The following is a 26,111-nucleotide window of genomic DNA, read 5'->3' on the forward strand; positions in this document are numbered from 1 at the left end:
CGGTGTATACCCCGGTTAAAATAGGTGTACCATATCCCTGTGTCGTAAGAGGCGACCAGGGTTGCGTCAGGAAGGGCATCCGGCGTAAAACATGTGCCAAATCACAATGCGGATCGGATGATCCGCTGTGGCGACCCCTAACGGGAGCAGCCGAAAGGAGAAGAAGAAGAAGAATATAGAGTTCTACAGGGCCTAATTTAACATTGAGTTAATATGGGGTTCAACAGAGCCTAATTTAATAATGCGGTAATATAGAGTTCGACAGAGCTTAATTTAATATCGAGTTAATATACGGTTCAACAGAGCCTAATTTAAAGTAGAGTTAATGCAGAGTTCTGCAGAGCTTAATTTAATATTGAGTTAATAAGGAGTTCTACAAAGCCTAATTTAATATTGAGTTAATATGGAGTTCTACAGAGCTTAATTTAATATTGACTTAATATAGAGTTCTACAGAGCCTAATTTAATATTGAGTTAATATGGAGTTCTACAAAACCTAATTTAGTGTTGAGTTAATATAGAGTTCTATCGGGCCTAATTTAATATTGAGTTAATATGGAGTTCTATCGGGCCTAATTTAATATTAAGGTTAATATAGAGTTCCACAGAACCTAATTTAATATTGAGTTAATATGGAGTTCCACAGAACCTAATTTAATGTGGAGTTAATATGGCGTCCCACAGAGTCTAATTTAATATTGAGTTAATATGGCGTTCCACAGAGTCTAATTTAATATTGAGTTAATATGGCGTTCCACAGAGTCTAATTTAATATTGAGTTAATTTGGAGTTCTACAGAGCTGAATGTAAAATAGAGTTAATGCAGAGTTCTACAGAGCCTAATTTAATATCGAGTTAATATGGAGTTCTACAGAGCCTCATTTAAAATAGAGTTAATGCAGTTCTACAGGGCCTAAGTTAATATAGCGTTCCACAGAGCCTAATTTAATATCGAGTTAATATGGAGATCTACAGAGCTGAATGTAAAATAGAGTTAATGCAGAGTTCTACAGAGCCTAATTTAATATCGAGTTAATATGGAGTTCTACAGAGCCTCATTTAAAATAGAGTTAATGCAGTTCTACAGGGCCTAAGTTAATATAGCGTTCCACAGAGCCTAATTTAATATCGAGTTAATATGGAGATCTACAGAGCCTAATTTAATGTAGAGGTAATATAGACATCTGCAAGGCCTCATTTAATATAGAGTTCTACAGGGCCTAAATACCTCCGCCACCGAAGGTGAAGGTCTAATCTAACCAAAATCTAATCAGTCCGTCCTTGTCACACACCAAACCTGCCCACCAAATTTCATCCAAATCTGTCCACAACTTTTTGAGATATCCTGCTCACAGACAAACACAAATAAACTGACAAACAGGAGTGAAAACATAACCTCCGTCCCCCTTTGGTGGCGGAGGAAATTAAAATACACATCACTGAATATTAATATTCCAAACTACGAGGGTACTTCAAATTTGACCTATAATTTTGCTTATATCATCACGAGGCTTGTTTGTCTGATGCAAAAACGGTACTTACATTAGTTTTCAAGTTGTTCTCTGGCGTTGGACACATGCGTGCACACACACACACACACACACACACACAGACACACACACACAGACACACACAGACACACACACACACACACACACACACACACACACACACACAACAAAGTATGTGGAGTCTGCAAAAATTTCAATATCCCATTTCCAGAAAACTCATGGAAACATGAACCCTCCTCCACCCCATTTATATTCCATACACTTACAGTGCCTTCAGCAAGTATTCCCACACCTCGACTATTTTCACATTTTGTTGCATTACAGCCTGAATTTAAAATGGATTAAAGTTAATTTTTTTTATTACCAATCTACACAAAATACCCCATAATGACAAAGTGAAAAAACGTTTTTAGAAATGCTTACAAATTAATTCAAAATGAAAAGCTGAAATGCCTTGCATCAAGAAGTATTCAACCCCCTGGAGTTAATACTTGGTAGAGGTGCCTTTGGCAGTGATTACAGCTTCGAGTCTTCTTGGGTATGTCTGTATTAGCTTTGCACATCTGGTTTTGGGGATTTTCTTCCATTCTTCCTTGCAGATTTGCTAAAGTTCTGTCAAGTTGAATGCGGAGCGTCAGTGAACAGCAATGTTCAAGTCTCTTCACAGATTTTCAATGGGATTCAAGTGTGGGCTTTGGCTGGGCTACTCAAGGACTTTCAATTTATTGTTCTGAAGCCATTCCAGTGTTGCTCTGGCTGTATGCTTGGGGACATTGTCCTGTTGGAATGTCAATTTTCACCGCAGTCTAAGGTCTTTTACACTCTGAAGCAGGTTTTCCTTAGGATTTGCCTGTATTTGGCTACATTCATTGTTCCTTCTTGCCTTACAAATCTCTCAGTCCCTGCTGCTGAAAAGCATCCCCATAGAATGATGCTGCCACCACCATGCTTCATCATGGTAGGGAAGGTGTTCGATGGGTGATGACCTGTGCTCGGTTTCTGCCAGACGGAGCGCTTTGCATTCAGGCCAAAGATTTCAATTTTCGTCTCATAAGACACAGAATCTTTGGCCTCATACTCTCAGAGTCTTTCATGTGCCTTTTTGCGAGCCCCAGGCATGCTGTCATGTGCCTTTTTCTCAGGAGTGGTTTCGTCTGGCCACTCTCCCAGAAAGCCTCGATTTGTGAAGTGCTGCAGAGACTGATGTCCTTCCGATAGGTTCTCTCATCTCAGCAAGGAACTCTGTAGTTCTATCAGAGTGGTCATTGGGTTCTGAGTCACCTCCATGACCAAGGCCTTCTTGCCCATTTGCTCAGTTTGGTTGAATGGCCAGCTCCAGGAAGAGTCTGGGTAGTTCCATATTCTTTCTATTTCCTCATGATAGAGGTCCTTGTGCTCGTTGGAACTTCCAACACTCTAAAAATTGTTTTATACCCTTCCCCAGATCTATGCCTCCTCAAAATGATATCTCAGAGTTCTATGGACAGTTCCTTCAACTTCATTGCAGAGTTTCTGCTCTGACATGCACTGTCAACTGTGGGACCTTCTATAGAAAGGTGTGTTTCTTTCTAAATCATGTCCAAACAATTGAATTGACCACATGTGGACTCCAATGAAGTTGTAGAGACATCTCAAGGATGAACAAAGGAAATTGGAGGAATATGAGCTCAATTTGGAGTGTCAGAGCAAAGTTCGCCCCCATCTCAACTGCTTCTCCTCTTTCTGAACTCTCGAGCTTCCTCGGGTGTGTGTGTATAATGGCGCCTGTTATGTGTAACATAAGTTAAGATTGTAGAAGTTATTATCGGGTTAACTCTGCACTGTGTCTTCTTTAAAAATGACTGCATTTCTTTTGCTGTACCCACAATACCTTGCTTTCCCCTGCTGTACATTTTGTGAATAAACACCTTTTTAATGTGCCATATAACTTTCCTCACCTTGTTTGTAATAAATTGCTTGTTATAAATATACCCAGCCCGTTTCATCTTTTCCTTCATTGGTCCAGCATGGTCCACACATGAGCTTTGCCGGGAAGTTCTATCCCAATAATTTGCTCTTATTAGCCAGCGCACACTTGCTGCATCGCTCGGCAATAATCAGAGTGTGCACTGAAGGCACGAGACCCCAATTGACTCAGCTGTCCACAGGAAAGGTATTACGCGAAATAGTGTAACCCTGCCTCGATTGGCAGTGTCAATCGACGTTTGTGGTTGCTTTGCAACCTGCCAATGTGCGAAGTTATCTGTGCCCGGTGGCCTCATGACCGGTCGTTCGAGAAGGACTCAAGCGCTTCCCCTTGTGGCAAACTTCGAACCCCGAGTCCGCAACAATATGCAACCCTAATTTTAGTGCTCGCATCTTCTAAAAGACATGCTGAGAATGCACAAGAATAGCAACTCACTCGGTGTCAAGTCTGAACCATATTTACATGATACAGGTATATCAAGTAAGGTAAGGTGCTCACTGTGACAGACATCTTGTGTGTCCAGAGTTTCTGCAAGATGTGCCAGAATTGCTGTGAAGCCATCCCCACAGAAATTTGGAGTGAAGGAGAATGGGTTGGTGAAGATGGCCATCTCACGAATGTGTCCATGCATAGAGAGCACATTTGTAGCAGCAGCACCAGTCTGAAAAGTGAAGCAATGTGGAACCGATGCTAAAGAACACATGCTAAATCACTATCACAGACTTCTGTTGATAACTATAAGGAATGCTTTATTTTTCTTCGTATGCTGATCTGAAATACTCAAGTGAAGATATTTATAGATTTGATGCACACTCACCTATCAACTAGAAGTTCCAGAAGCATAATGTGTAGTGCTCTTCCATCCCTCTCTTCCTCCATCTCCTCCTCCTCCCCCTCCTCCTCCTCATCATCATCATTATCCTCCACCTCATCCTCCCCCTCACTCTCACTCTCTGCATAAGGTTCCAGCAAGGCAGCCAAGTCTAACTCACAAGCTTGAAGATGAGGATATCTCCATGAAGGGAAAATCGAGGAACCACATCTGCCGGAAACTTCAATCAAACATGCCTGAAGCTCACTCAAGTCCTGTCGTAGACTCTCAGCTGTAGGCCGTAGCTTGGTTGACTCTTCAGATGACTCGGCATCACCAGGAAATTTCTGAGCCATGCTTGTAGTGGAAAGTAAGTGTGTACTGGATTTGTGGGTTTTGGGGGATCAAAAGTGGTGCACATGAAGTTGGGAAGTTTATGTGTACAAGCATACAATATGACAAGCCGGTAGGCGGCGATGGGTCGCCAAGCATGGAAACTATAAGATATAGAGCAAAATGGATGTCATGTAGCGTATAGGGAATCACCTTAAGATTATGCATATCAAATCTCATCCAGTTCCATCTACTGATAACTACTCGGTATCCATTTGAATGAAAAGTACCGAAAATGCGGTTTGAAATCGGAAATCCCGAAAGTTCGAGGGGGTGCTGTGCGTGAAAAAATATCTAAATCGAAAATCCGGCTGGATCGTTTGTGCACAATGTATTCCAGACAATTAGTGTGAATTTTCATGACCATCCGACCATAACCCTAGGAGGAGTAGCATTTGGTGCGAAGGCTCCTCCAGCTCTTGCATATTATCGATTTTTGCACTAATTGACCTTTGACCCCTGACCAAGCGAAATCGGTCAATATGTCCTGAGGCAAAGTTGTAGTACTCATTGAGTACCATGAACCTGCAAAGTTTAATTCGTATCGATGCACTCACCTGGTCGCTAGGGGGCCTTCAATTTTCGCCAATTTTCACGCATACCCTAATTGTAGGGGGCGCTGCGGGTAAAGTATTCCATATATCACAAAAACCAGAATATATTTGATAGAGCATCACCTGTCGATCATTCGTGCCAAATTTCATAACCCTACGTGGGATAATGGCTTTCGGAATTGATTTCGCATGAACGGTACTGATTTTGAAGGTTTTTCGGTTGTTGCTAGGGGACCAAAGCATCCCTAGCAACCGTCACAATTGCCAAAGCACTTGGTCAAAAGATGTACCTACCACCCGAGTTTGGTCAAAATCCGCCCACGTTTACTACCAATTATGCTGATGACAAACGAACATCCAAACAAACAGACAGAATTACTGACAATAAGGGTCACCTATTTCGGCGACCCAATTATAACAGTGTTATAAATGCAATATCGCTGAAATTATATTTCAACAAAAACAGGCGTGAAAAGAAGAAACATTAAGCTAGTGAGGACATTTTTGATAATCTAATAGGCAAATGAACCTAATTTGATGACGATTACTACAACCCTAACTGCTTGCTATGACTTCAGCTGCTTCTTTAACGTTCACAAGTGTTCCCACTTTCTTGTGTAGTTGACCAGGGAAAGTTTTCCCCCTAGTCTCTCATAACCGGGCTGGCCAAGCCTGATGCTCGACTGAAGGTGGCAGGATTTGTAATTGATTTAGGCTGCCGGTGATAACTCATCTTCTCTTCGTGAAAGACACCGTAGGATCTTTTACATATCCAAGCCAATGCTAGTAGATGGGACACCCGGGTGATGGCATATTTTGTGACACAACACCCTGCCTGCGAAGGAGCAATTAAATCAAGCAGTTTATAATCTGGTCAGGAATCAAACCCAGATTTGATAGCCCAAAGGTATGTACTTACACACTATCTTGTCAGCCAACTCTGCAAAATGTTGTTGTAATATTACAGGCACTAGCAGGATACTCATCTCTGTGGGTTCGTGTATGTCTCACCTCAAATGAGTAATTTTTTGGAGTGTGTATTGGTAGAAAATGTAATTCAGCATAACAATTCAGTGAGCAGATATCGCAGTAAGTGGAGCCGGTAACCATGGCAACCTCATTTGATTACACAAGCTATGATTTCCAATCCATGCTTGTTGTACCTCTGAAGTACTGCTTGGGAGTGAGAGTGGAATTCTGGAAGCTCAGCTGGGAAACGGATTTAGGCATGTTTTGGGCCTACTGCCTGACTGAAGATCACCGAAGTTCTTTCCATGCCAACCAACTACCTCCTGCCACCTTGCCCTCTCGACATCACTTCGTCAGCCCCCAACCTGCTCCTCTCTCTATTCTCCCCATAGCTTTGCTTTTGGCAATTTTCATTCAGTATTTCTCACAGCATTTCATTGTGGTTTCCCATTTGATGATCCAGAGATCAGTCGTTTCAATTGCACTTTTTAACATCACCTTCACTTTGAGATACCAGTTTTGATTCGTCATTGCAATTTTTCATGCGATGAGAATGGTGTACGACAAAGGTCATCATAATATTTTTGGGGGGAGTTTTTTTCAATTTAAAAAATGGGTCAAAGGGGGTGTAATAGTACAGCGGATAAGCTCTCATATTTTAACAAATTGTGCATTTTATGAGAAAAGCATGAAATTTCTAGCATAGTTAGGTCATACCATAATGTTTATTTTCGGATGTGGAGGGAAGTCAGATTTAACCTCCGAGGGGACAGTGAGAGGTGAAATCCAAGATGGCCGCTAGTCACCCGGGTCTAATATTCAAACGTCCTTAATTTTGGAACCAGACCACAGAAAAACATTTACGGTGTCATTTCCAACTAAATTGGGGATGCCCATTCATTTGGTGATACCTTTGAGAATGTCAGAATTCAAGGAAATGAATTTAGGTCAAGGTCAAGGTAAAAATTTATCAAAAAATAAGCAATCAGGTGAAGGCACTTGTGACAGTGCTGGAAGAGATGGGGAATCCATTTCTAGAACACAGTCAAGACCTACTAGTCATTGACACAAGGGATATCGTGGACACCCATGTGGCTGAAACTGTGAGAAGGATCGAGACTCTTGGTGAGGAGCAGTACACCAAGTTTGTGAGAGAAAGGCTGGAACAGTGTACAACACCTATCACACAAACACTTCCAAAGAACAAGTTGCCACCGTTCAGTAGGCCACCGGTCAATATTAAATCAAAACAGAAGGCACAGCTCGCAGCACTGAAGAGTGACTGTGGTCTCTTTTTGAGGCTGTGCATCTCCTGTCAAACACGAGATGGAGACATGGACAATTTCTTCTCCCATGAAAACCAGGCAGCCCCGCCAGCTCTGTCAACTGGAGGGAAAATTCGGATTGGGGTTAAATCAGATCAACTTCGCTGCCTGGAATCAGATCTGTTCGAAAAGAATAGTGTGCCTATGGCTGATGCAACAATTCTTGATGGTGCAGCTGTAGTTCAAATGCTAAATCCGGGAACATCAAGAACATTTCAAGAGTATGGAGAAAGAGTGTTTGCACCATACATCTCTGCTCAACTTGAGAAAAGAAGCTGCATCGACCTTGTCTGGGATGTATACCTACCCGCCAGCCTCAGAGCCTCAACAAGACAGAAGAGGGGAAAGGGCACCAGGAAAAGAGTGGCTCCTTCTACTGTGATGCCAAAGAACTGGAAGGACTTCCTTTGATGTGAGGATAACAAAACCGAATTGTTTGCTTTCCTGTCATGCATAGTTGTTCATCTTCCTCTAGCAGAGGGCAAGGAACTATATGCATTGGTCCTGGATCCAGAGATGCCAGAGCCATCTGACTGGGGCTGGACAAAGGAAACAACTGGGTGGCAGCCGCTTTGGACCACTCTCCCCGAAGCATCAAAATCGTGCCATGAATTGATCCGCTGTCGCTGTGAGAAAGGATGCACTGGACGGTGCAAGTGTGCCAAAGCTGTGCTCAAGTGCACTGCACTTCTGTTCTGGAGACTGTTAGATTTTGATCACTACCATTACCATCATCATCATTGCTATTAATAAAGTATTAAATAGACTAGCAGCATGGGACTATTCTGTTAATTTTTTTGTATTATTATCCCTATAGTGTCAAAATGGAAGCGAAGTTTCGCTATATTGCATAGAATAATCCATGTCTTTACCAAAAGAATGTCGAAAAGTTTTTAACGTAATTTGACCTTTACCTTGATCGAAATGCATTTCCTTTGCTCCTGGTGATCTCAAAAGTATCACCAAACGAATGGCCATTCCAAACTTAGTTGGAAATGACACCTTAAATGTTTTTTTTCCACTGTTTAGTTCCAAAATTAAACACGTTTGAACATTAGACCCGGTGGACTGGTGGCCATCTTGGATTTGACCTCTCACGGTCCTCAGAGGTCAAATCTGACTTCCCTCCACATCTGAAAATAAACCTTATAGTATTCACTAACTATGTCAGAAAATTCATGCTTTTCTCATAAAACACACAATTATTGTGCTTATCCGCTGTACTATAAGGGTCTTAAAATGTTAAAAAGGACTAAAGGGTCTTAAAATGTCTAAAAAAGGTCAAAGGGTCTAAATCTAAAGGAGGTGAGGAGTGCAAAGGATCTAAAGGTCGAACGGGTCAAAGAGATCCAAAGTGTTCAAAGAGTCTTAAGAGTGTCTAAGTGGTCTAAATGGTCTGAAGGGGTCTAACAGCAAAAGAGAAAAAGGGGTTGAAAGTGTCCAAAGGGTCTTAAAAGGTCTATAAGGGCCGGAAAGTGTCTAAACTCTAAAGCGTCAAAGAAGGTCTTTTGGTCTCACAAGGGTCTAAATGGTTCTGAAGGGGTTTAAAGGCTCTTAACAGGGTCTTAGTGGGTATGAAGGGGTCAAAATGGTGCAAAAGTCAAAGGGGTCTAAAGGGTCTAAGGGGTATAAAGGGTCTAAGCGGTCTCGAGGGTCGAATACGGTCTCAAAGAGTGAAGCTGTCATAAATAAATTAACTCTGGAGTGCAACACGTGATAATGGGTTTCTCCCAAGGCGGAAAATCCCCTTGGAGAAGGGGCAAATGAAGTCGCTACAATCTCCATTGTGTGACCCTTAGTCGTTCTGTCAAGTTTGGTTAAGATTGGATAAGTAAAGACCGAATATATTGCGGACAGACACCAGGTTTCATATTTCAGTATGATAAATTATGGGGAGATAGAGAAATAGAATACAGGTCTTTCAAAATGGTATATGAATGCAAATTGAGACCTTTTGCACATGCCCTGTGTGTTTACACTAACTCGGTTCTGCTCGCCAGGCACTTTTAACCTGCCGTTGCTTGCGCAAAATCTGTAATTCAAATAGTCTTTTAAACATAATTTTCAGCATTTAAACGAAAAAGTGGCGATTTCAAAATGGTGAACGATAATTGCTCTGTTCGTAAATGTAAATCGGACTCACAGAAATACTATACAGAAAACACGAGAAATATCCGTGGAGGAGAGGTGTCAGGTTTGTACCATAACTTGTTAGTCAGTCAGTACAAGCGAGCAGCAGCAGTGTACATAACACATGTATACATACATACACACAGACGGATGCTTCAAGTTTCACCAACAGATGCAAAAATTTAGGATAATTACCTTGTGGCCAGGAAACCAAACAAACAATACATCTATAACAGCCCTCACAGCTTTAGTAGCTCCCACCATTATTAATAGTAAATATAATCATTTTAAACTTACCATGAAAATTCACAAGCACAAGATATGTCTTTCCCATCACTTTTCAGAAACATATAATCCAGATACACAGTCCAGTCGCTGGTAGTGATCCGTTTGTGCAGCATATACCCGTCCACTCGGGCACCTACCCACATGGTTGGGAGTTTGTACCACGAGCAGTTGCCCATTTGGCAAGCTGAGAAAGGTCTCCAAGCATTTTGTTGTGCAAAGGGAAAGTCCTGTCTCTCAGGTACTTTTCCAAACATTTTTGGCTTCTTTTGGAAGCTTTGTGAGCCATTTAATGTTACTCTGGCTGCGACGTCCCCGCTGTTCCCACCTTTTGTTTGTCTGTGTGTTGTACCATCCTTCAAACTGTGATGACTCCATCTACATATCTCTCTCTCAGACAACAAGGACCATCTTTAATTCACTCATCCCAAATTGCTCTTCCTCAATTGTCATTTTCAATTGTCACCATGCAAATTGGCTGGGTGTTGGTACCTCTCTCACCAGCCATGGCATTTCAGCAAAAGACTTATGTGACTCTATGGGACTGACTCAATCTTTGAACTTTCCAACTCAGATTTCTCCCGATCGCAAATCCTACCTTCTGGACTTGTTGATGACAAACTTTCCCACAAATGTCTCCTGCTCTTCCTCTGCTCAAATTGGTTCCTCTGATAATATGCTTGTGAAAGTCAACATCTCTCTGGCTATTCTCAGAGAGCTGCCTCAATGTCAGAGAGCCTGGAAGTTCACTCAGACATTTTGGCAGGGCCTGCAAGCAGCCATCTTTCAGATCAGGTCAGGTATGGGAGCATGTGCCAGAACAGCGCGTCGCTGCGTCCACTTTCCGCCGGTACTCCAGGGGCCTCCGTCTGGCCATCCCCCAGGCAGATGCCAGGCCCATCCCCATCTCCTTGAGATGATGGTCAACCTGCTGCAACCATGAGGCACGTGGTCGGCCCACTGGCCTCCTCCACTCATGAGACTCCCTCGCTGAGAGAATCTGGTGAGCAGGATCAGCGTCAGGAAAACGAGCCACATGTCCATACAGCCGCAGCTGACGCTCACGGACTATGCAGGTAACAAGTCTCATCCGAGTCTCTCTCAGCAACCGCTCGTTGGACACAAAATCCGACCAGCAATAGCCAAGGATTCTTCGAAGAGACCTGGTACCAAAGGAATTAAGTCTCCGTCTCAGATCCTTGGTCAAAGTCCAAGTCTCGCACCCATAGAGCAAGACTGGAAGTACCAAGGACCTGAAGACTCAGACTTTTGTCCTCCCGCACAGGTACCGGCAGCGCCACACCCCATGATCCAGTGAATCCATGACTCCCCAGGCCCGACCCAGACGTCTATTGACCTCCGGCTCACAACCTGCGGAGACATGAATATCACTGCCAAGGTAAGTGAATCTATCCACGACCTCAACATCCTCACCACAAACAGACACAGACAGGACAGCAGCATCCAATATGTCACCGAAAGCCTGGATCTTAGTTTTGACCCAAGAAATCCGTAATCCTAACGGCTCCGACTCCTCATTCAGCACCTCGAGGGCCCCCAAGAGGATGTCTAAAGTCTCCGCAAAGATGACTGCATCATCTGCAAAATCAAGGTCCGAGATCTTGACATTGCCAAATGATGCACCGCAACTTGATCTCTCCGACATCCTCCCAAAAATCCAGTCCATACAAGTGCTGAAAAGTGTGGGGGCAAGTACACATCCCTGACGAACTCCAGTAATAACTGGAAATAAGTCAGAGATGGTACCACCACACTTCACAGCACTCTCAGTACCAGAGTAGAGTTCAGACATCAGATCGATCAGTTTTGGTGGCACCCCACGAAGACCAAGAATCCTCCAGAGGACTTCCCGATTCACTGAATCGAACGCTTTACAGAGATCAACATAGGCTGCAAGCAGCCCCTGCCGAAACTCTCGTCTGCGTTCAGTGAGGACACGAAGTGCAAGGATACGGTCAATCGTTGACCTCTTTGGTGTAAAGCCTGACTGCTCTGGACGCTCGTGCTCAAGCAAATGGTGGCGAACCCTATCAAGAATTATCCGAGCAAAGACCTTGCCCGGCACTGAGAGCAGCGTCACCCCTCGGTAGTTGTTGCAGTCTTGGCGATCACCCTTCCCTTTCCAGAGAGGGACAACAAGGCCCCTCTTCCAGTCAGTTGGGATGATGCCTGTGTTCCAGGCAGAGCACAAAACGGCATGCAACGACACGAGTGCAGCATTTCCACCAGCCTTGAGAAGTTCGGCATGGATGCCACAGATCCCTGGAGCTTTGCCCCGTTTCAACTGGTTCACCGCAGCCCGTGTTTCCACAAGCGATGGTGGACCACAGTTGATTCGAGGGTCAGCAACAGGGATTGTAACACCCTTGACGTCCAACTCGACAGCTGGGGGATCAGCCTGGTACAACCGCTCAAAGTAACCGGCCCAGCGGGCCTTCACTTCAGACTCCTCTGTCAAGAGCCTACCACTCTCTGCTCGAACTGCAGTGCTCCGAGGGATGGGCTTGGATGAACGTAATGCACGAATTCCCCTGTAAGCAGGACGAGAATCACCTGTCCACAGGTGATGCTCTACCACCTCACAGATTCCTCGCACATAGGCCTCCTTGTCCACCCTCAGTGCACGTACAGTTTTACGCCTCAGATCCCTGAACAGCTCAGCTCCGCCATTCAGCCTGGCCCTGCGACTCTGGTCAATGGTATCCAGTGTCCCCTGAGAGACAAAATTCTTCTTTGCCCTGCGGTGAACTCCAAGGCATCCACCGGCAACATCAAGGACGGTGGTCTTGAAGGTGCTCCACAACTCTTCAGGACCCCCCAAAGCACCCAGACCCCCCAAGTGTCCACTCATCCTGTTCGCAAACTCCTCAGCTACTCTCTCATCCCTGAGCTTGGCAACATCCAGCCTAGGCTGGGATGGTACCATTCTCCAGGATTTAAGGTGCAGCTTTAGAGTTGCTACAATAAGCCTGTGGTCAGTATTGAGGAACTGAGCACTCCGGTAGACCCTGCAGTTCTGGATCATCCTCCAACGACCATCAATGAGGACATGGTCAATCTCCTTTGCCACACCGCCAGCGTTGGAATACCAAGTCCAGCGATGAGCTTGCGGGCGCTGAAACCATGAACCAGCCACCCTAAGTCCATGACTTCTTGCAAAGTCAAGGAACTTAGTGCTATTCTGGTTCATAGTTCCTGACCCATGGGGACCAACACACACCTCATAACCATCCCTATCAGTTCCAGTCGATGCATTGAAATCCCCCAAGACTAGAAGTGTATCTCATCTGGGGCACTGATCAACCACAGACCCCAGTGTGGCGTAGAATGCGTCCTTCATGGTGAGATCACTCGCCTCAGTCGGAGCATAAATAGAGACCAGGGAAATGACACCTAAGGAGTGGCGAATCCTTTATCTCATAATACGCTCGTTGACCGGTGTTACCTCAATTATCATTGGGGTCAGCTTATTGGACACAGCTACAGCAACTCGTTGGGTATGGTAACCATCAGAGCGACCAGACCAATAGTAGGTGTAACCACCCACCATTATCTCGCCGCAATCCGGTCTCCGAACCTCAGAGAGAGCTGCAATCCCGATGTCCAAACGCTTGAGCTCAGATGATAACAGAGACAGGTGATCATCCTCTCTTAGGGATAGGACATTCCAGGCACCCACCCGAAGGGACCGCCATCTGGTGGACGACACCTCAGCACCACTCCGACACACTCTCCCGCAATCTGACCCAGGGATGTTACCCCGTGGTTTCCCTCCTATCAAAGATTGGGGGTCCCGAAGGCTTTGCCCCAATCCCGTCATCCGGTGAGCTGCCCTGCGAAGGGAAGCTGCACAGGAGGTACTCCCACGGAGTGGGTTTTCAGATTTTTTTGCGTTTTTGCGTTTTGCTGAATGAAGCGTTTTACGGTGGCCGGAGTGCAAATCCTGCCACCAACCTCCTAATAAGAAGTAGCCCAACTGCAGGAGGACGTCCGCAGACACAGTTGGGCACTAGATATGGATGGCCGTTGGCTCACAAGGAGCTCCTCCGCCCTTTGACAGGTTTTGTTTTTAATCCTGCTGGGTGTCCATATCCAAACACCCTCCTCACCAGAAAACCTGGTGGGGGAGACGGTTTAGTCGCCGACAACCCGACCATGGAACAGGTTAGTACAGGTTTACATGGTACCTGTAGCAGGTCACAGATCGAACCTGACCTGACTATAATCTTTCTTCAGGGCTTATTTCCCATTTCTACTGCCGCTGATGTTAACTCAGCCTGGGTATTCGTCCACAGAATCCTGCTCTCTCTCATGCACAGATTCATCCCATCTTTAATTATCCTACCATTCTTCCCCCCCCCCCCCCCATGGTACACTGAATCATGTAGTGAGGCAGTTGCTCTGAAGCAACTTGCATTCTCTTCCTGGAGGGCAGATCCAAGCAAAGGCAATCTCAATGCATTCCAAAATGTCCGCACTCAGGCAGCCAGTAAACAACATCTGCCCAATCTCAAGAATGAATTTTCAACTTGTCTCTCTCCTCGAAAACCTGGTGGCACCTTGTTACGTCTGTCTTTGGTGTACGCTTCCCCTCCATCGCTTCCTTCTCTTCAAATCACACCAAAGCTGACTCCGTTCATGAGAAGGCCAAATGTCTCACTTCTGTGTTTGCTTCCAAATCTTGTGTCATCAACTTATCAGTTATCACTCTTGCGGTACCCACCCTTCCCTGTCGTACCCAACTCCTCCTGGACTTTGTGTCTTTTGCACCGGAGAAGGTGGAGAAGGTTCTTTCAAACCTAGAGTCTGACTCTGAAACTGGAATGGACGCATGAGCTCATGTGTCCTAAACACCTGTATTACTGCTCTTGCACATCCTCTCTTCGCCCTTTTAACCCTATCATTTGCACTGTCATCTTCTATCTGCTTGGAAATCAGCCAACATCACTATGTTACGAAAAAAGTTGGAAAAACTCATCCCCTTAAATGCAGTCCAATTAGCTTACTTCCAATCATCAGTGAGGTCATGGAATCCATCATTGCAGTTGATATGAAATCCTTCCTTTTCTCCAACAACTTCATCTCAGATCACCAATTTGGTTTCAGACCAGGTCACTCCACCTTGGACATGCTGCTTCTACTCACCCAACAGTGAATAAAGGCCCTCAACGTCAAACATGAGACAACAGCCATCTCGCTGGACATGTCTCGTGCTTTTAATACAGTTTGGCATCCTGCCTTTCTCTCCAAACTCTCTGCCTACGGCATGCAAGGCCAACTCCAAACATGGCTTACTAACTTACTCTACTCTCATAGCCAGTATGTAGCTGTCACTGGAATCCTTTCATCTCCTCTTTTTGTCAAGGCTGGAGTGCCCCAGGGCAGTGTTCTGGGCCCAGTCCTATTCCTGATCTTCATAAATGAGTTCTCTGACTCTCAGAAAAATCTTCCTTATCTGTTTGATGATAACTCCACCCTCTGCCATGACGTCCCTCATCACTCAGACAGGCAGGCTGCAACAACTTCACTCTTTTCAGACCTTGACAAAATCGCAAGCTGGTCAAACACTTGTAATAGGTTTTTCAATCTAGAAAAATCTCAGTCTCACTTTCTTTCTGAAGCGACCGTCTGGCAACCCCCACCCATATCCCCTTTCTTTACAATCCTCTTGAGGAAGTTCAGTCCTTCAAACTCCCCGGTCTCACTATCAGCCATGATATTTCTTGGGCAAAACACATTTCAAAGTTGGCCTCCAAAGCCAGCCGCCGACAGGGCATCCTGTCGCACAAAATCCTTCCTTGGCACACCTGAACTTCTGTCCACCTACAAGGCTTTCATCCACAGCTTGAGGGAGTCCTACTCTCCCCTCTGGGCTGGCTCCCCTGCCTCAAATCTTGCTCAGCTTGACACCATAGAAACCAAGGCCTTCAAGATTATTGGAATCTCCCACGATGAAGCTTCTGAGTCTATGGGCCTATCACTTTGCCATTGCAGACACGTTAGTGGTCTCTCTGTCTTCTACCGCCTTCTTTCTGGTCTTGTACCCTCTACTCTTTCCATTCTTTGTCTCCCCCCCCCGCCCCCCATGTTTTTGCAGGGCACACAAGTCCAGCGTCAATGCCCTTCTGGTGAAACTACCTAAATCCAGGATCACTGCTCACGTCCACTCATTTCTTCTTACTTTTTCCCACCTGCGGAACCAACTTCTACATCTTCTTCAATCTCATTCTTCCCTCCAGGTCTTCAAGACAGCTGTTCATTACCATTTAACATAGTCCCCAATCAAAACCATGACCTTTTCTACCCTCATTAACCTCACAACCAAATCTCACACCATCCAAATTTCCAGTTTTCCCTCTTTGGAGCTTCCTTCTGTATCCATCTTGCCTACCCCGTGCATCATCTTATCCACCCCATGTATCATCTCCTTTGTTTATCCGAGTATCTCTCGATCTTGGCCTTCTACATTGTTGTTGGTGTTCACCAACACTGTTCCTTTTGCATCATGTTACGTCCTTTTCAGTACACCAGCTCTTCCAAGATCTGGGGGCGGATTACATCATTTCAAAAGTCCCTATTTAAATGTGGGTCTTCTACGGGAGTATAGAATATCCGATGGGGGCGTACATGGTGCATAGATGGGGAGAGTGCGGGGTTGGAGGGTGGTGATGTGTCTTGACTTTATATTAACGGGTGGTAACGAGAGTTGGGGTGAGATTTAATAGCGAACGAAGTGAGCTTAATACTTAACGCGTGCACGTGGGAGAATAGGAAACAACAACAACAACAACAACAACAACAACAACAACAACAACAACAACAACAACACAATAGCCCTGGCTATTTGGAATCCGTGTCGTTTGCTATGACTTTTTGCTTCCGGTTGTTAAACGCTATGCGGTGTATAAACACGATTGGGTTTTATTTCTATCTTGTGAATATTACTTAACGCGTGCACATGAGAGAACAGGAAACAACAAAAACAACACAATACCCTGGCAATTGTGAATCCGTGTCGATGGCTATGACCATTTTGCTTCCGTTTTTGTTTTGCTTCTGTTTTTTTTTTGTTTCCGGTTTTTGTCATGGGGAATGATACATGCCGGGAGATCATGACCGGAAGTGTTTATTTATTTATTCAATTTTTTTTCCCAAAGTTAATTTTATACTTCCGAAGGTGATTTTTTTCATGACAGGAAGTGTTTATTTCGTATTTAACAATACCGGGAGTGATTTTGAAACTCTTTCCGGAACTTTTAATTTCTTTTATTCTTGACCAGAAGTGATCGTTTATTTATTTATTTATTCAATTATTTTTTTTCCCAAAGTTAATTTTAATAAAGATATCTCCCGCATCATCAAAAAATATTTTTTAATCGTGATTAAATGATCATCCGAATGATCATCCGCTGATCCCGAATCCAGGCCGAAGTAACCGGAAATTGCGTATACAGTTGTCAACAAGTTATAGGTAAAGTCAGAAGCGAATGTAAGAATAATTCTACGTTCGATTCTAGGCTTTGCCTATTCCATATTATTTCCACCATATTTGCGTACGTAATAAATGGATGGTTTTTCAGGGTGAGGGTGCAGTGCACGAAATCCCGCCATTTTAGCGTCACAAATATAATAAACGGATAAAAGAATATCATTATTGCCTTAAGAATGATTTATTGAAACGTTTTTAGTCGTACGTTGCCTCATTAGACGGTATGCCGTACGTTTTTCATCTCCATTTAACCAGACAATATTAAAATTATACTTTTCACCATCATGTCCACGTCTATAAAGTTCAATATTTTGCGAAACATAGATACACTATACAGTATTGCGAAAAACAATCTTACATTTTGTGAAGTAACGTAATTATTTATTATAACAGAACAGCGGTTTTAATCATAAATCAACCGTTGATTACCATTCAGTGGATCCTTAATATCAACGGTTTCCATAGAAACCAAAAATCAAGGTTTTTTTTTTTTTTTTTTTTTTTCTTTCTTTCAGAAAATATTCTGAAACGATGCGTTCGATCTAATTCTACAAACACATTGGTTTATTAGTAATTTATATTAAACTCTCGGAACAGTGCACTCGACGGCGTGACGTCAGAGGGGTCAAAGAGCATCAACAAATCTTTAAATTATTCTTCTTCTTCTTCTTCTTCTTCTTCTTCTTCTTCTTCTTCTTCTTCTTCTTCTTCTTCTTCTTCTTCTTCTTCTTCTTCTTCTTCTTCTTCTTCTTCTTTTTTTCCAAAATTGTGAAACAACTTATCGCAAATAACTTTCATTTGTCGTTCGAAGATACATTCAAGGATAAATTAAGGTTCCTCTTCGATTGTGATCGGTCAACGATGCATTTTTTTTTAAGTATCTACTAAATAAAAATAATTGTTGAGGAGGACGTTCCGCTTGAGGCCTAGTCGATATTGGAAAGGCTTCGCGGCCTGTTGGCGGCACATTCCAGACACGATGCCGGTCGGGACGCTGCAGGTTCTGCCCCAGGTGGTGACTCCGCTCCTGCCTGGGGTGTTGAGCACGCCTGCTGTCCTGCCATCCGTCGTGGCTGAAAACAAGGCAGGTGGACCCAGTGATGGACCCGTGCTCAGCCGAGCTCGACTGTCGCTCGTTTCCATTATAATGTGGATTTAAAGTTTACATGTAATTTGTTTCTTCGGCTCCTTCACATCGGTTGACGTTTCAGATTCAATGATACGGTGTTGTTGGTGGGAATTTGAATGTGGATTTCGCGACATTTATTTATCCACTTACGTATTGGTGTAAATATCATAAAAATGTGATTGTTGGTACAGAATGAGTGAATGCCTGACGGAGTGGTGGTCGTATGGCAGCTTAGCTGACGGGGTAGCTATCATTTCTTGAAGCGCGACTGTGTCGCTGATGCAGTGCCCCTCTACCGATACACACACTGGAACTGGTACTCATTTCGCCGACCTCGGAAGGATGATAGGCTGAGTCAACCCCGTGGTGTATTAATTCAGCGGCCGACGGGGCTTGAACTCAGGACCCGAGGATCCCAAGCCGCCACCCTAACCACTGAGCCAACACCAGGCTGTCCTGAATCCCAAGCCGTCACCCCAACCACTGAGCCAACACCAGGCTGTCCTGAATCCCAAGCCATCACCCCAACCACTGAGCCAACACCAGGCTGTCCTGAATCCCAAGCCGTCACCCCAACCACTGAGCCAACACCAGGCTGTCCTGAATCCCAAGCCGTCACCCCAACCACTGAGCCAACAGCAGGCTGTCCTGATGGAGTGACGGCTGTGTTACTTCACACCGATGAGTGGTGGCATCAGGTGTTGTCATCTTCAAGCCAATAATCTCAACCTGTTGGTGTAACATTGACCACCGACCGATACCATGATTGGTGTATAACCCACATCTACAGAGTGGCCACAAACTCCCTATTCACGCTGTTGGAATTTATTTAGTATTTAGCTTCACTCCATTCTCCGCCAAAATTTAAACTTTTCTCCATGTTCTTCTGGGTGTCTTCTTCCATGTTGAGTGTTGGAGGTCATAAAATCAGCCCCTGACAGCTTTTTTGAGGTCTTCAACTGTTGTTGGGCAGAGATGAGAAATTTCCTCTTTCACAATGCCCCAAAGCGAGTTGTCACGTATTGTTAAGTCCAGACTTCGAGGAGGCCACACTACCTCAGATCCACGTCCAATCCGTCGTCCGCTGAATTTGTCGTCGAGATATTATCTCTGAGCATAATGTGTTGGTTCGCCATCGTGTTCCAGGATAGTTGAAGATAGCAGGATAGCTGATTCTTGATGGTTGACGACCTCAAAACAGCTGTCGGGAGCTGTTTTATGACCTCCAACCCTCAACATGGAAGAAGATGCTCAGAAGAACATGGAAAAGAGTTCAAATTTGTGCGAAGAATTGAGGGAAACATAAAAATAAATTCTAACTGCATGCATTGGGATTTTGTGGCCACTCTGTACAGTATCTCATCATTGTATCTGAACACAATTTGTTTTTCCACGTGCAGATTGTTTCACAGACGGGTAATGTCAAGATGTGCACACATGGTTGAGGCTCATGGATGAACTTGTACATAGGTCACATATAGCACGAAGACTGTCGCTTAGAATGATGTCCTTGTACATTGATTTGGCAAGACATGAGTGGGGACCGATCAACATCATTGTGTTGATTTTTCCCATGGGATTTGAACCTGGGGTCACATAAGGCAAGTCCTCTAATGGAAGCACCAAACAGCCTGGTGTTGGCATAATGGTTCGGGTGGCTGGCTTGAGATCTTAGGGTCTTGAGCTTGAACCCCTGTCGTGGTGTTCACGAGAAACATAACCCCTCTGAGAAAACACCACGTGGGTTGACTCAGCCTGTTGTCCTTCCGAGGTCGGCACAATTGGAACGAGCTTTCTGGTAACAGGGGTACTGCATTAGTGGCACAGCTGCGCTTCCAGAAAATGATGCATCCAGCAACCACAGGCTGCATTCAAAACAACAATGAAGCATTCTGTTGGCCAACCTATTACCCGGTGCACATGAAGCGAAAAAAGGGGGTTTAAGCAATTGGTTAATTTTGTCTGTCTGTCTACTGATGTCCGTCTGTGATTGAGGAAGTACTTTATTTCAATTCATTTATATACTGAATGTAGAACACAAATTGGAACACGAACCTGCTGTTTAGCAGTACTTTCTATCTGAATTTGGTAAATTGTACAGATTTGTCCCGAGCATGCATGCGCAGAGAGGAGTAAGGTCATTTTGTAGTGTCTGTCTGCATGTCTGGCAGTCAAACCAAATTGAAAATCATTCAAAACAGGAAACTTAGTTTTTAGCGATGTCATAAAGGACACAAATAACAAGCACAAAGAACTAATGTAATGTATTAATTTAGGTGTTGTAAAAGATGCTGCGTCAATGGCGGTAAACTTCTGGGAAAAAAGATTTTTTGAACAGCCTTGAAAATCTTTATTTTATTTCATTTTAATTATATACTTGAACCGCCGTAGAACACAAATCTCTTTGGTGGCACTTCCAAAAACCTCCAGTTTAGCAGTACTTCGACGGACAATTTTTTGCCATGTTGACCAAATTTGCCTCTCGTGCTCTTCCCGTTGGGGATTATCAAGTCGGACAAATCACTGCCTGTAGGAAATGTAGATCATGCTCGGAAATGCAAAGCAAGAGTTTAAAAGACCTTTCCCATGTCCTTTTTCTCAAGACTGCATGTTCTAAGGTGTTCTATGAACTCTCTTGTTTGGGTTAAGTATATTTTCAGTTGCATAAATGAAATTGTGAGCTAGAAAAAAAGTAAACAAAATCCTCAAGCTGCTTAAAAAAATTTTTTTTTTAATCTTTTCATTTCTAACATCGTTGCTCAACATTTCAGGCTGCTGAGGAAGCTAAAGATGACCCTTCAAAATCTGTTGTCGGTATCATCTACCCTCCACCTGAAGTCCGTAACATTGTGGACAAGACCGCAAGCTTCGTTGCCAGGTAAGTTGTGCCAAGCATTTTGTAGCATAAAAGTAATGTTATGGAATACAAGGAACCTTGACATGGGAGGAGGCCATTTGGCCCACGATGCTTATGTTTTATCCACACCTATAATTTAAATATTTCAGTTATTATAATGTTACGGGTTCGGGGGAGCGCGGGGCTCACAAGCGGGTGACTTGGACCCTGAAGCTGACGAGCCACAGATAACTCCGTGACCCAACAGGTTGCTAAGCAACCACGGATGCCATTTGATGTTACCAAATCTGGTGATTTAGCCCCTCCCAGATGGGGAACCATGTGCTCGACTTCCCACCTTTATCTATTTATTACGTATGACCAAGTGAAATTGAAGGTGGGACGTCAGACCAGTGCAGCGAATCAATAGGGTACAACCTCCCTTCTATTTATTACATGCTATGTCTAACCAATGGTGGAAACAGACAAACAAACAGGTTTGGAAAGTTCATTTAGCAATTTAATAAAGGACATATTTACAGCAATTGGTGACACAATGCAGTGTCACAAAGAAAGGCTTAACCCCGAGCATGTGAAGAAGAATGCTTTGTACATTCTTATCTCATCGATGAACACAACCCAGGCATGCCTCAGTCGCTTGGGGGAAATTTAGAGAGAGTGAGTGGGAGAGAGTTAGAGATGGGGAGGGAGTTGGAGGGAGGGAGGGAGGGAGTTAGAAACAGAGACACAGAGACTTGAATTTTGACTCCTTTTACTATAAAAATACAAAAAAAACCAAAGGAGTAAACCAAAAACAGGTTTCAAAGAGAAATCAACAAAGTCATAGAAACACCAAAAAAGGCAATTCAAACCAAGAAAATTTCAGACACAAGGAAAGAAAAACTACACGTAAATTTCTAATACATTTTCATTTACGTTGCACATCTTGCCAACACACCAAGTTTCAACAAAAGTATTAATATTTTTTGCATTATTTCTGTAATAATTAAATTCTAGTTTCAAATGAGTTGAAACCAGGTATTGGAAATGCAAAATCACATTACATTGCTCAAAGGGTTTGCCTTTCATTTTGGCTTTTCTCGACAGGTAGATTGCTAATTTTGTCTCTGATAGGACATAGTTCAAAAACATTAACAACTTTTCATTACCTGAATTGACTCTGAGGCCAAAAATAAAAAACCGGAGTGAAAAGGGGACATTTACCCGATGAAATATATTGTTCAATAAAATAAAAAGGGGGCACAATCGAACACAATCAATATATCCATGGAACAAATCTTCAGTGATGTTACAAAAAGAACAAAGCGCTGATACAGCAACATCAATTCGCTTGACAAAAGTGTTTGTTGGCAGTGACCAGTGAGCAAGTCTCCATTGCAAGTCACCTGACCTTTTTGTTATTGGTGTGCAATACATTGATTCCCATGCAGGTTCAGAAGGGGTGGCATACGGCAAAAGCGTTTTCCATCTCAGTACTCCTACTGCGGAGGTATTTATATTAATAACAGAAAGACAAAAACGATAAATAGATTTACTGTCAAGATTAGTAAATAAACAAGAGCCAATACTGACTGAAGATGGAGTAGAACTAGTTAATTGGACAAGTAAGCTTGGAAGTGAAGGCTTTTGGGGTATCCATTTGACCTCAGTACTCCAGTGAAACCCAAATTTAAAGGATGTATGGATGACATCTACAAGTACTTTACCTACAGCTCTTAATGACCTGGTGCCAGTGATTTCAGCAATTTCTTTAACAGATTTCCAGCAACAATTGGATGAGTCACGAAGATGCCAAACATTTTTGATACCAGCTGAAATGAAGTTTTGGGAAAGAGTGGGTTGAGGAATAGAGGTTCTCCCACAAACATTTTAATGTCATACAAATCCTTCTGGCAGGTCACCACTACTACTTGCCAAGCATTCAACAGACTCTGGTAAAACAGAGGAAGGTGAGATGTGTCAATCTTTTTTGATTCAATTAGGAACAACTCAAGGCCATAGCCGAGCAATCCAGCTTGTCTCAATATTCGTTGTGCTACGGGGAACCAGGGCAGTTTTTCCACATTGATCACTCGTTGTATCCACTTCAGCCGAAAGGCCATCAGACGACACTTTACGTCAATGAGCCCTTGGCCACCATCAGTCAAGGGGCGACAGAGTAAGTCTGACCGCAACCAATGCTGACCATTCCAAAAAACGTTTACCAGTATCGGTTGAATCTCTTTAAGCAAGACATCTGGTGGCTGTAAACAGATGAATTTGTGCCACAAGACAGAGGTAACTAAGGTATTAATAATTGATATACGACCTCTGAAAGACACTTGCGGAAGGAACCTTTTCCATTTGTTAAAAGATGTTTGGTTACATGATCTACCACTCCTTCCCAGTTAATAAGGGAGTACTGATAAGGGCCAAGATAAACACCTAAGTATTTCACCCCCTCTCTCGTCCACCTTAGATCTTTCGAAAAAGACTGAGGTGGCGCTAAGGGAAGCCCACCGGATGTACATTGAGCTGAGGACACCCACAGAGCTTTACTCTTTTGCCAGTTGCACTGCAAATGTGAAGCAAGATGAAACCTACGTAAAGATCCGAGAAGAGTAGTTAGATCCTGATCATTTTTAATTACGACACAGACATCATCAGCATATGCAGACGCCACGATACGGTGTTCTTCTGGATATGGTACAAAACCATAAAGAGAGTTCCTAACATTAAGTAGTAATGGCTCAAGAGAAAGGTTAAACAGTAAACCTGACAATGGACAGCCTTGCCGAACACCCCTCTGAACCTGAATGGGTGAAAAGAGACCATCGTTTACCTTACACAAACTAGACATTGTTGTGGGGCCGGGTCTCGGCAGCAAGAACGACTGCTAGGTGGAGCAGTAGAGTCGGCTCCATTGAACACCCGGAATCTAGTTCGTGCTTCTCGGAGAACTATGGAAGGCACGGGTCCCTTACAGGACCGTGAATCGCCAATAATTCGACCACGTGGGATAGGGTTAATTGCCAAACTTCAATATACCTAAAAACCAACACAGCAAGCTACCGGGGAATTCATACCCTCGACGGAGCTCGAGCAGAACGAGCCGTTACCGTGCTCAAACCGTGCGTAACCCGAGCGGATGGTTACCGAGGTCCATCGGTCCAAATGCACAATTACGGCAGCAACGGCCTTCCTAATCCCCAATACGCACCGTGGCAAACTAATGGCAGAAAGGACAAGGACGAGCTGGGACATTCAACAAAAGGGAAATTTATTTTACAATAATCGGGGAGGGGAAGCACACAAAGAGCAGAGTTATCACGGCTACAAGAAATGCAATGTACAATGAGCAAAGAAAGCACTTACACAGTTTTTACTTAGAGATGGGGCCCAAGGACACACGCACGCACACACAAATGCCCAGAAAGAGATGGACCTCGAGGTCTTTATTGCCCAGTCAGCTCGGAGGGAAGACGGGCTGAGGGAAGAGAAGCTAGCTTGGACCTGTCCACCTCGTGTGGTTCTCGACGATCTTGGGGTAACGGGACTCGAACCCGCAACACGAGGCCGCTCCAAGCACCAGGTATGGAGGGTAGCGTCGGGCGTTGGCACGCTCCTCCGACTCGCAGGCAGGCGACACGAGATGATCTCCCGAGTTGAGATGGTCGACCGCCCGCAGCAATGCGCCAGACGAGACACCTCGGATCCGTGCGATGCAGTCAGCCGCAGACCCGGACAGAGACGCGCACTCTAGCAGACTGGATGCAAATCAATCGCCTTTGTCGCTTTTCTTTTGGGGCCCATCCACTCCCGTGGCCTGCTCCCATTGTGTGGATGGCGTGTCGCGGCTCCGCCTTCTTGCCAAGGACCGCCCCGACTCTGGTCTGCTCGTCGCCCATTGAGCGGAAAACGACGCATACCCTTATTTGGCGCGCAGCCGAAGCGAAACACTTTGTGACCATATACGGTGTGAAATCCACACCGAAACGCACACCGCCTGGGGCATGGAATTCCAGACACGCCCCCATGCCGGCGAGCATGCGAAGAGCGCTGACAATGCCGCGAGCAGAGGGTTGTCGTCATTGTTGTAAGTGATGTAAAATGTAAAAATTCTATCTATAAAATAACCCACAGCGCACGTACAAAATTCCCGTTAGACACAGGCGATGGATTCTAACTAGAAACACACACCGATATAACTGAGCTATACGGACTCTGGCTGTTGTGTGCAGTAAGCCTCCAAATTCGTAACAATATATTGTTGTATAACAACTTAACAAAACCGATGAACCTTTCACCCAGGCCGAACTTTTGCAACACTTGAAACCTATGTGTGATCAATACTATCAAAGGCCTTTTTGACATCAAGGAAAATCAAACCAACCCCTTCTTCCTCTTTATGGCCACAATCAATCAAATCTCTAATTTTAAAAATGTTGTCAGAGATTGATCTCCCTGGAACACAGTCGCTCTGGTCAGGGTGAACGAGAGTCCTGATGACAAGTTTTAGCCGATTGACCAACAATTTGGAAAAGAGTTTGTAGTCAGAACACAGTAATGAAATGGGGCACCAGTTCTTGATTTGATGGAGATCATCGCTTTTTTGGAGAAGACAAACCATCGCTCTTCGACAGCTGAAAGGCAGTATGCCAGAATGTAAACTTTCTTGCAGAACCAACAGTA

The 26,111-nt window shown here is 44.2% G+C and overlaps 2 protein-coding genes across 6 annotated transcripts in view; one reads left to right on the plus strand and one right to left on the minus strand.

Annotated features, from left to right (window-relative positions):
* The window catches only part of CCDC157 (coiled-coil domain containing 157), a 95,388-nt gene extending 77,460 nt beyond the window's left edge, over positions 1-17,928 (minus strand). For 2 of the 5 annotated variants that reach the window (XM_085858637.1, XM_085858635.1), the window contains exons 1-3: positions 17,884-17,927; positions 4,295-4,669; positions 3,976-4,138 (exon numbers count right to left, since the gene is read on the minus strand). In XM_085858637.1, coding sequence (XP_085714763.1) covers positions 3,976-4,138; positions 4,295-4,644 — 513 coding nt within the window. In that variant the 5' untranslated portion in view covers positions 4,645-4,669; positions 17,884-17,927. Of the gene's footprint in view, positions 1-3,975; positions 4,139-4,294; positions 4,670-17,883 lie in introns of all 5 variants that reach the window. The other 3 variants (XM_085858638.1, XM_085858636.1, XM_085858639.1) reach the window with 3 other exon arrangements.
* Positions 17,929-18,220: 292 nt separating this feature from the next.
* Positions 18,221-26,111, plus strand: part of SF3A1 (splicing factor 3a subunit 1) — a 73,513-nt gene continuing 65,622 nt past the window's right edge. Inside the window, exons 1-2 of the mRNA XM_085858634.1 lie at positions 18,221-18,538; positions 21,355-21,461. Of these exons, the coding sequence (XP_085714760.1) occupies positions 18,434-18,538; positions 21,355-21,461 (212 nt within the window). The 5' untranslated portion in view covers positions 18,221-18,433. The remainder of the gene's footprint in view (positions 18,539-21,354; positions 21,462-26,111) is intronic.

The sequence above is a fragment of the Eptatretus burgeri genome, chromosome 16 (assembly GCF_056783735.1).
Source record: "Eptatretus burgeri isolate ZD-2024b chromosome 16, Ebu_testis_v1, whole genome shotgun sequence".
Classification (NCBI taxonomy): Eukaryota; Metazoa; Chordata; class Myxini; order Myxiniformes; family Myxinidae; genus Eptatretus; species Eptatretus burgeri.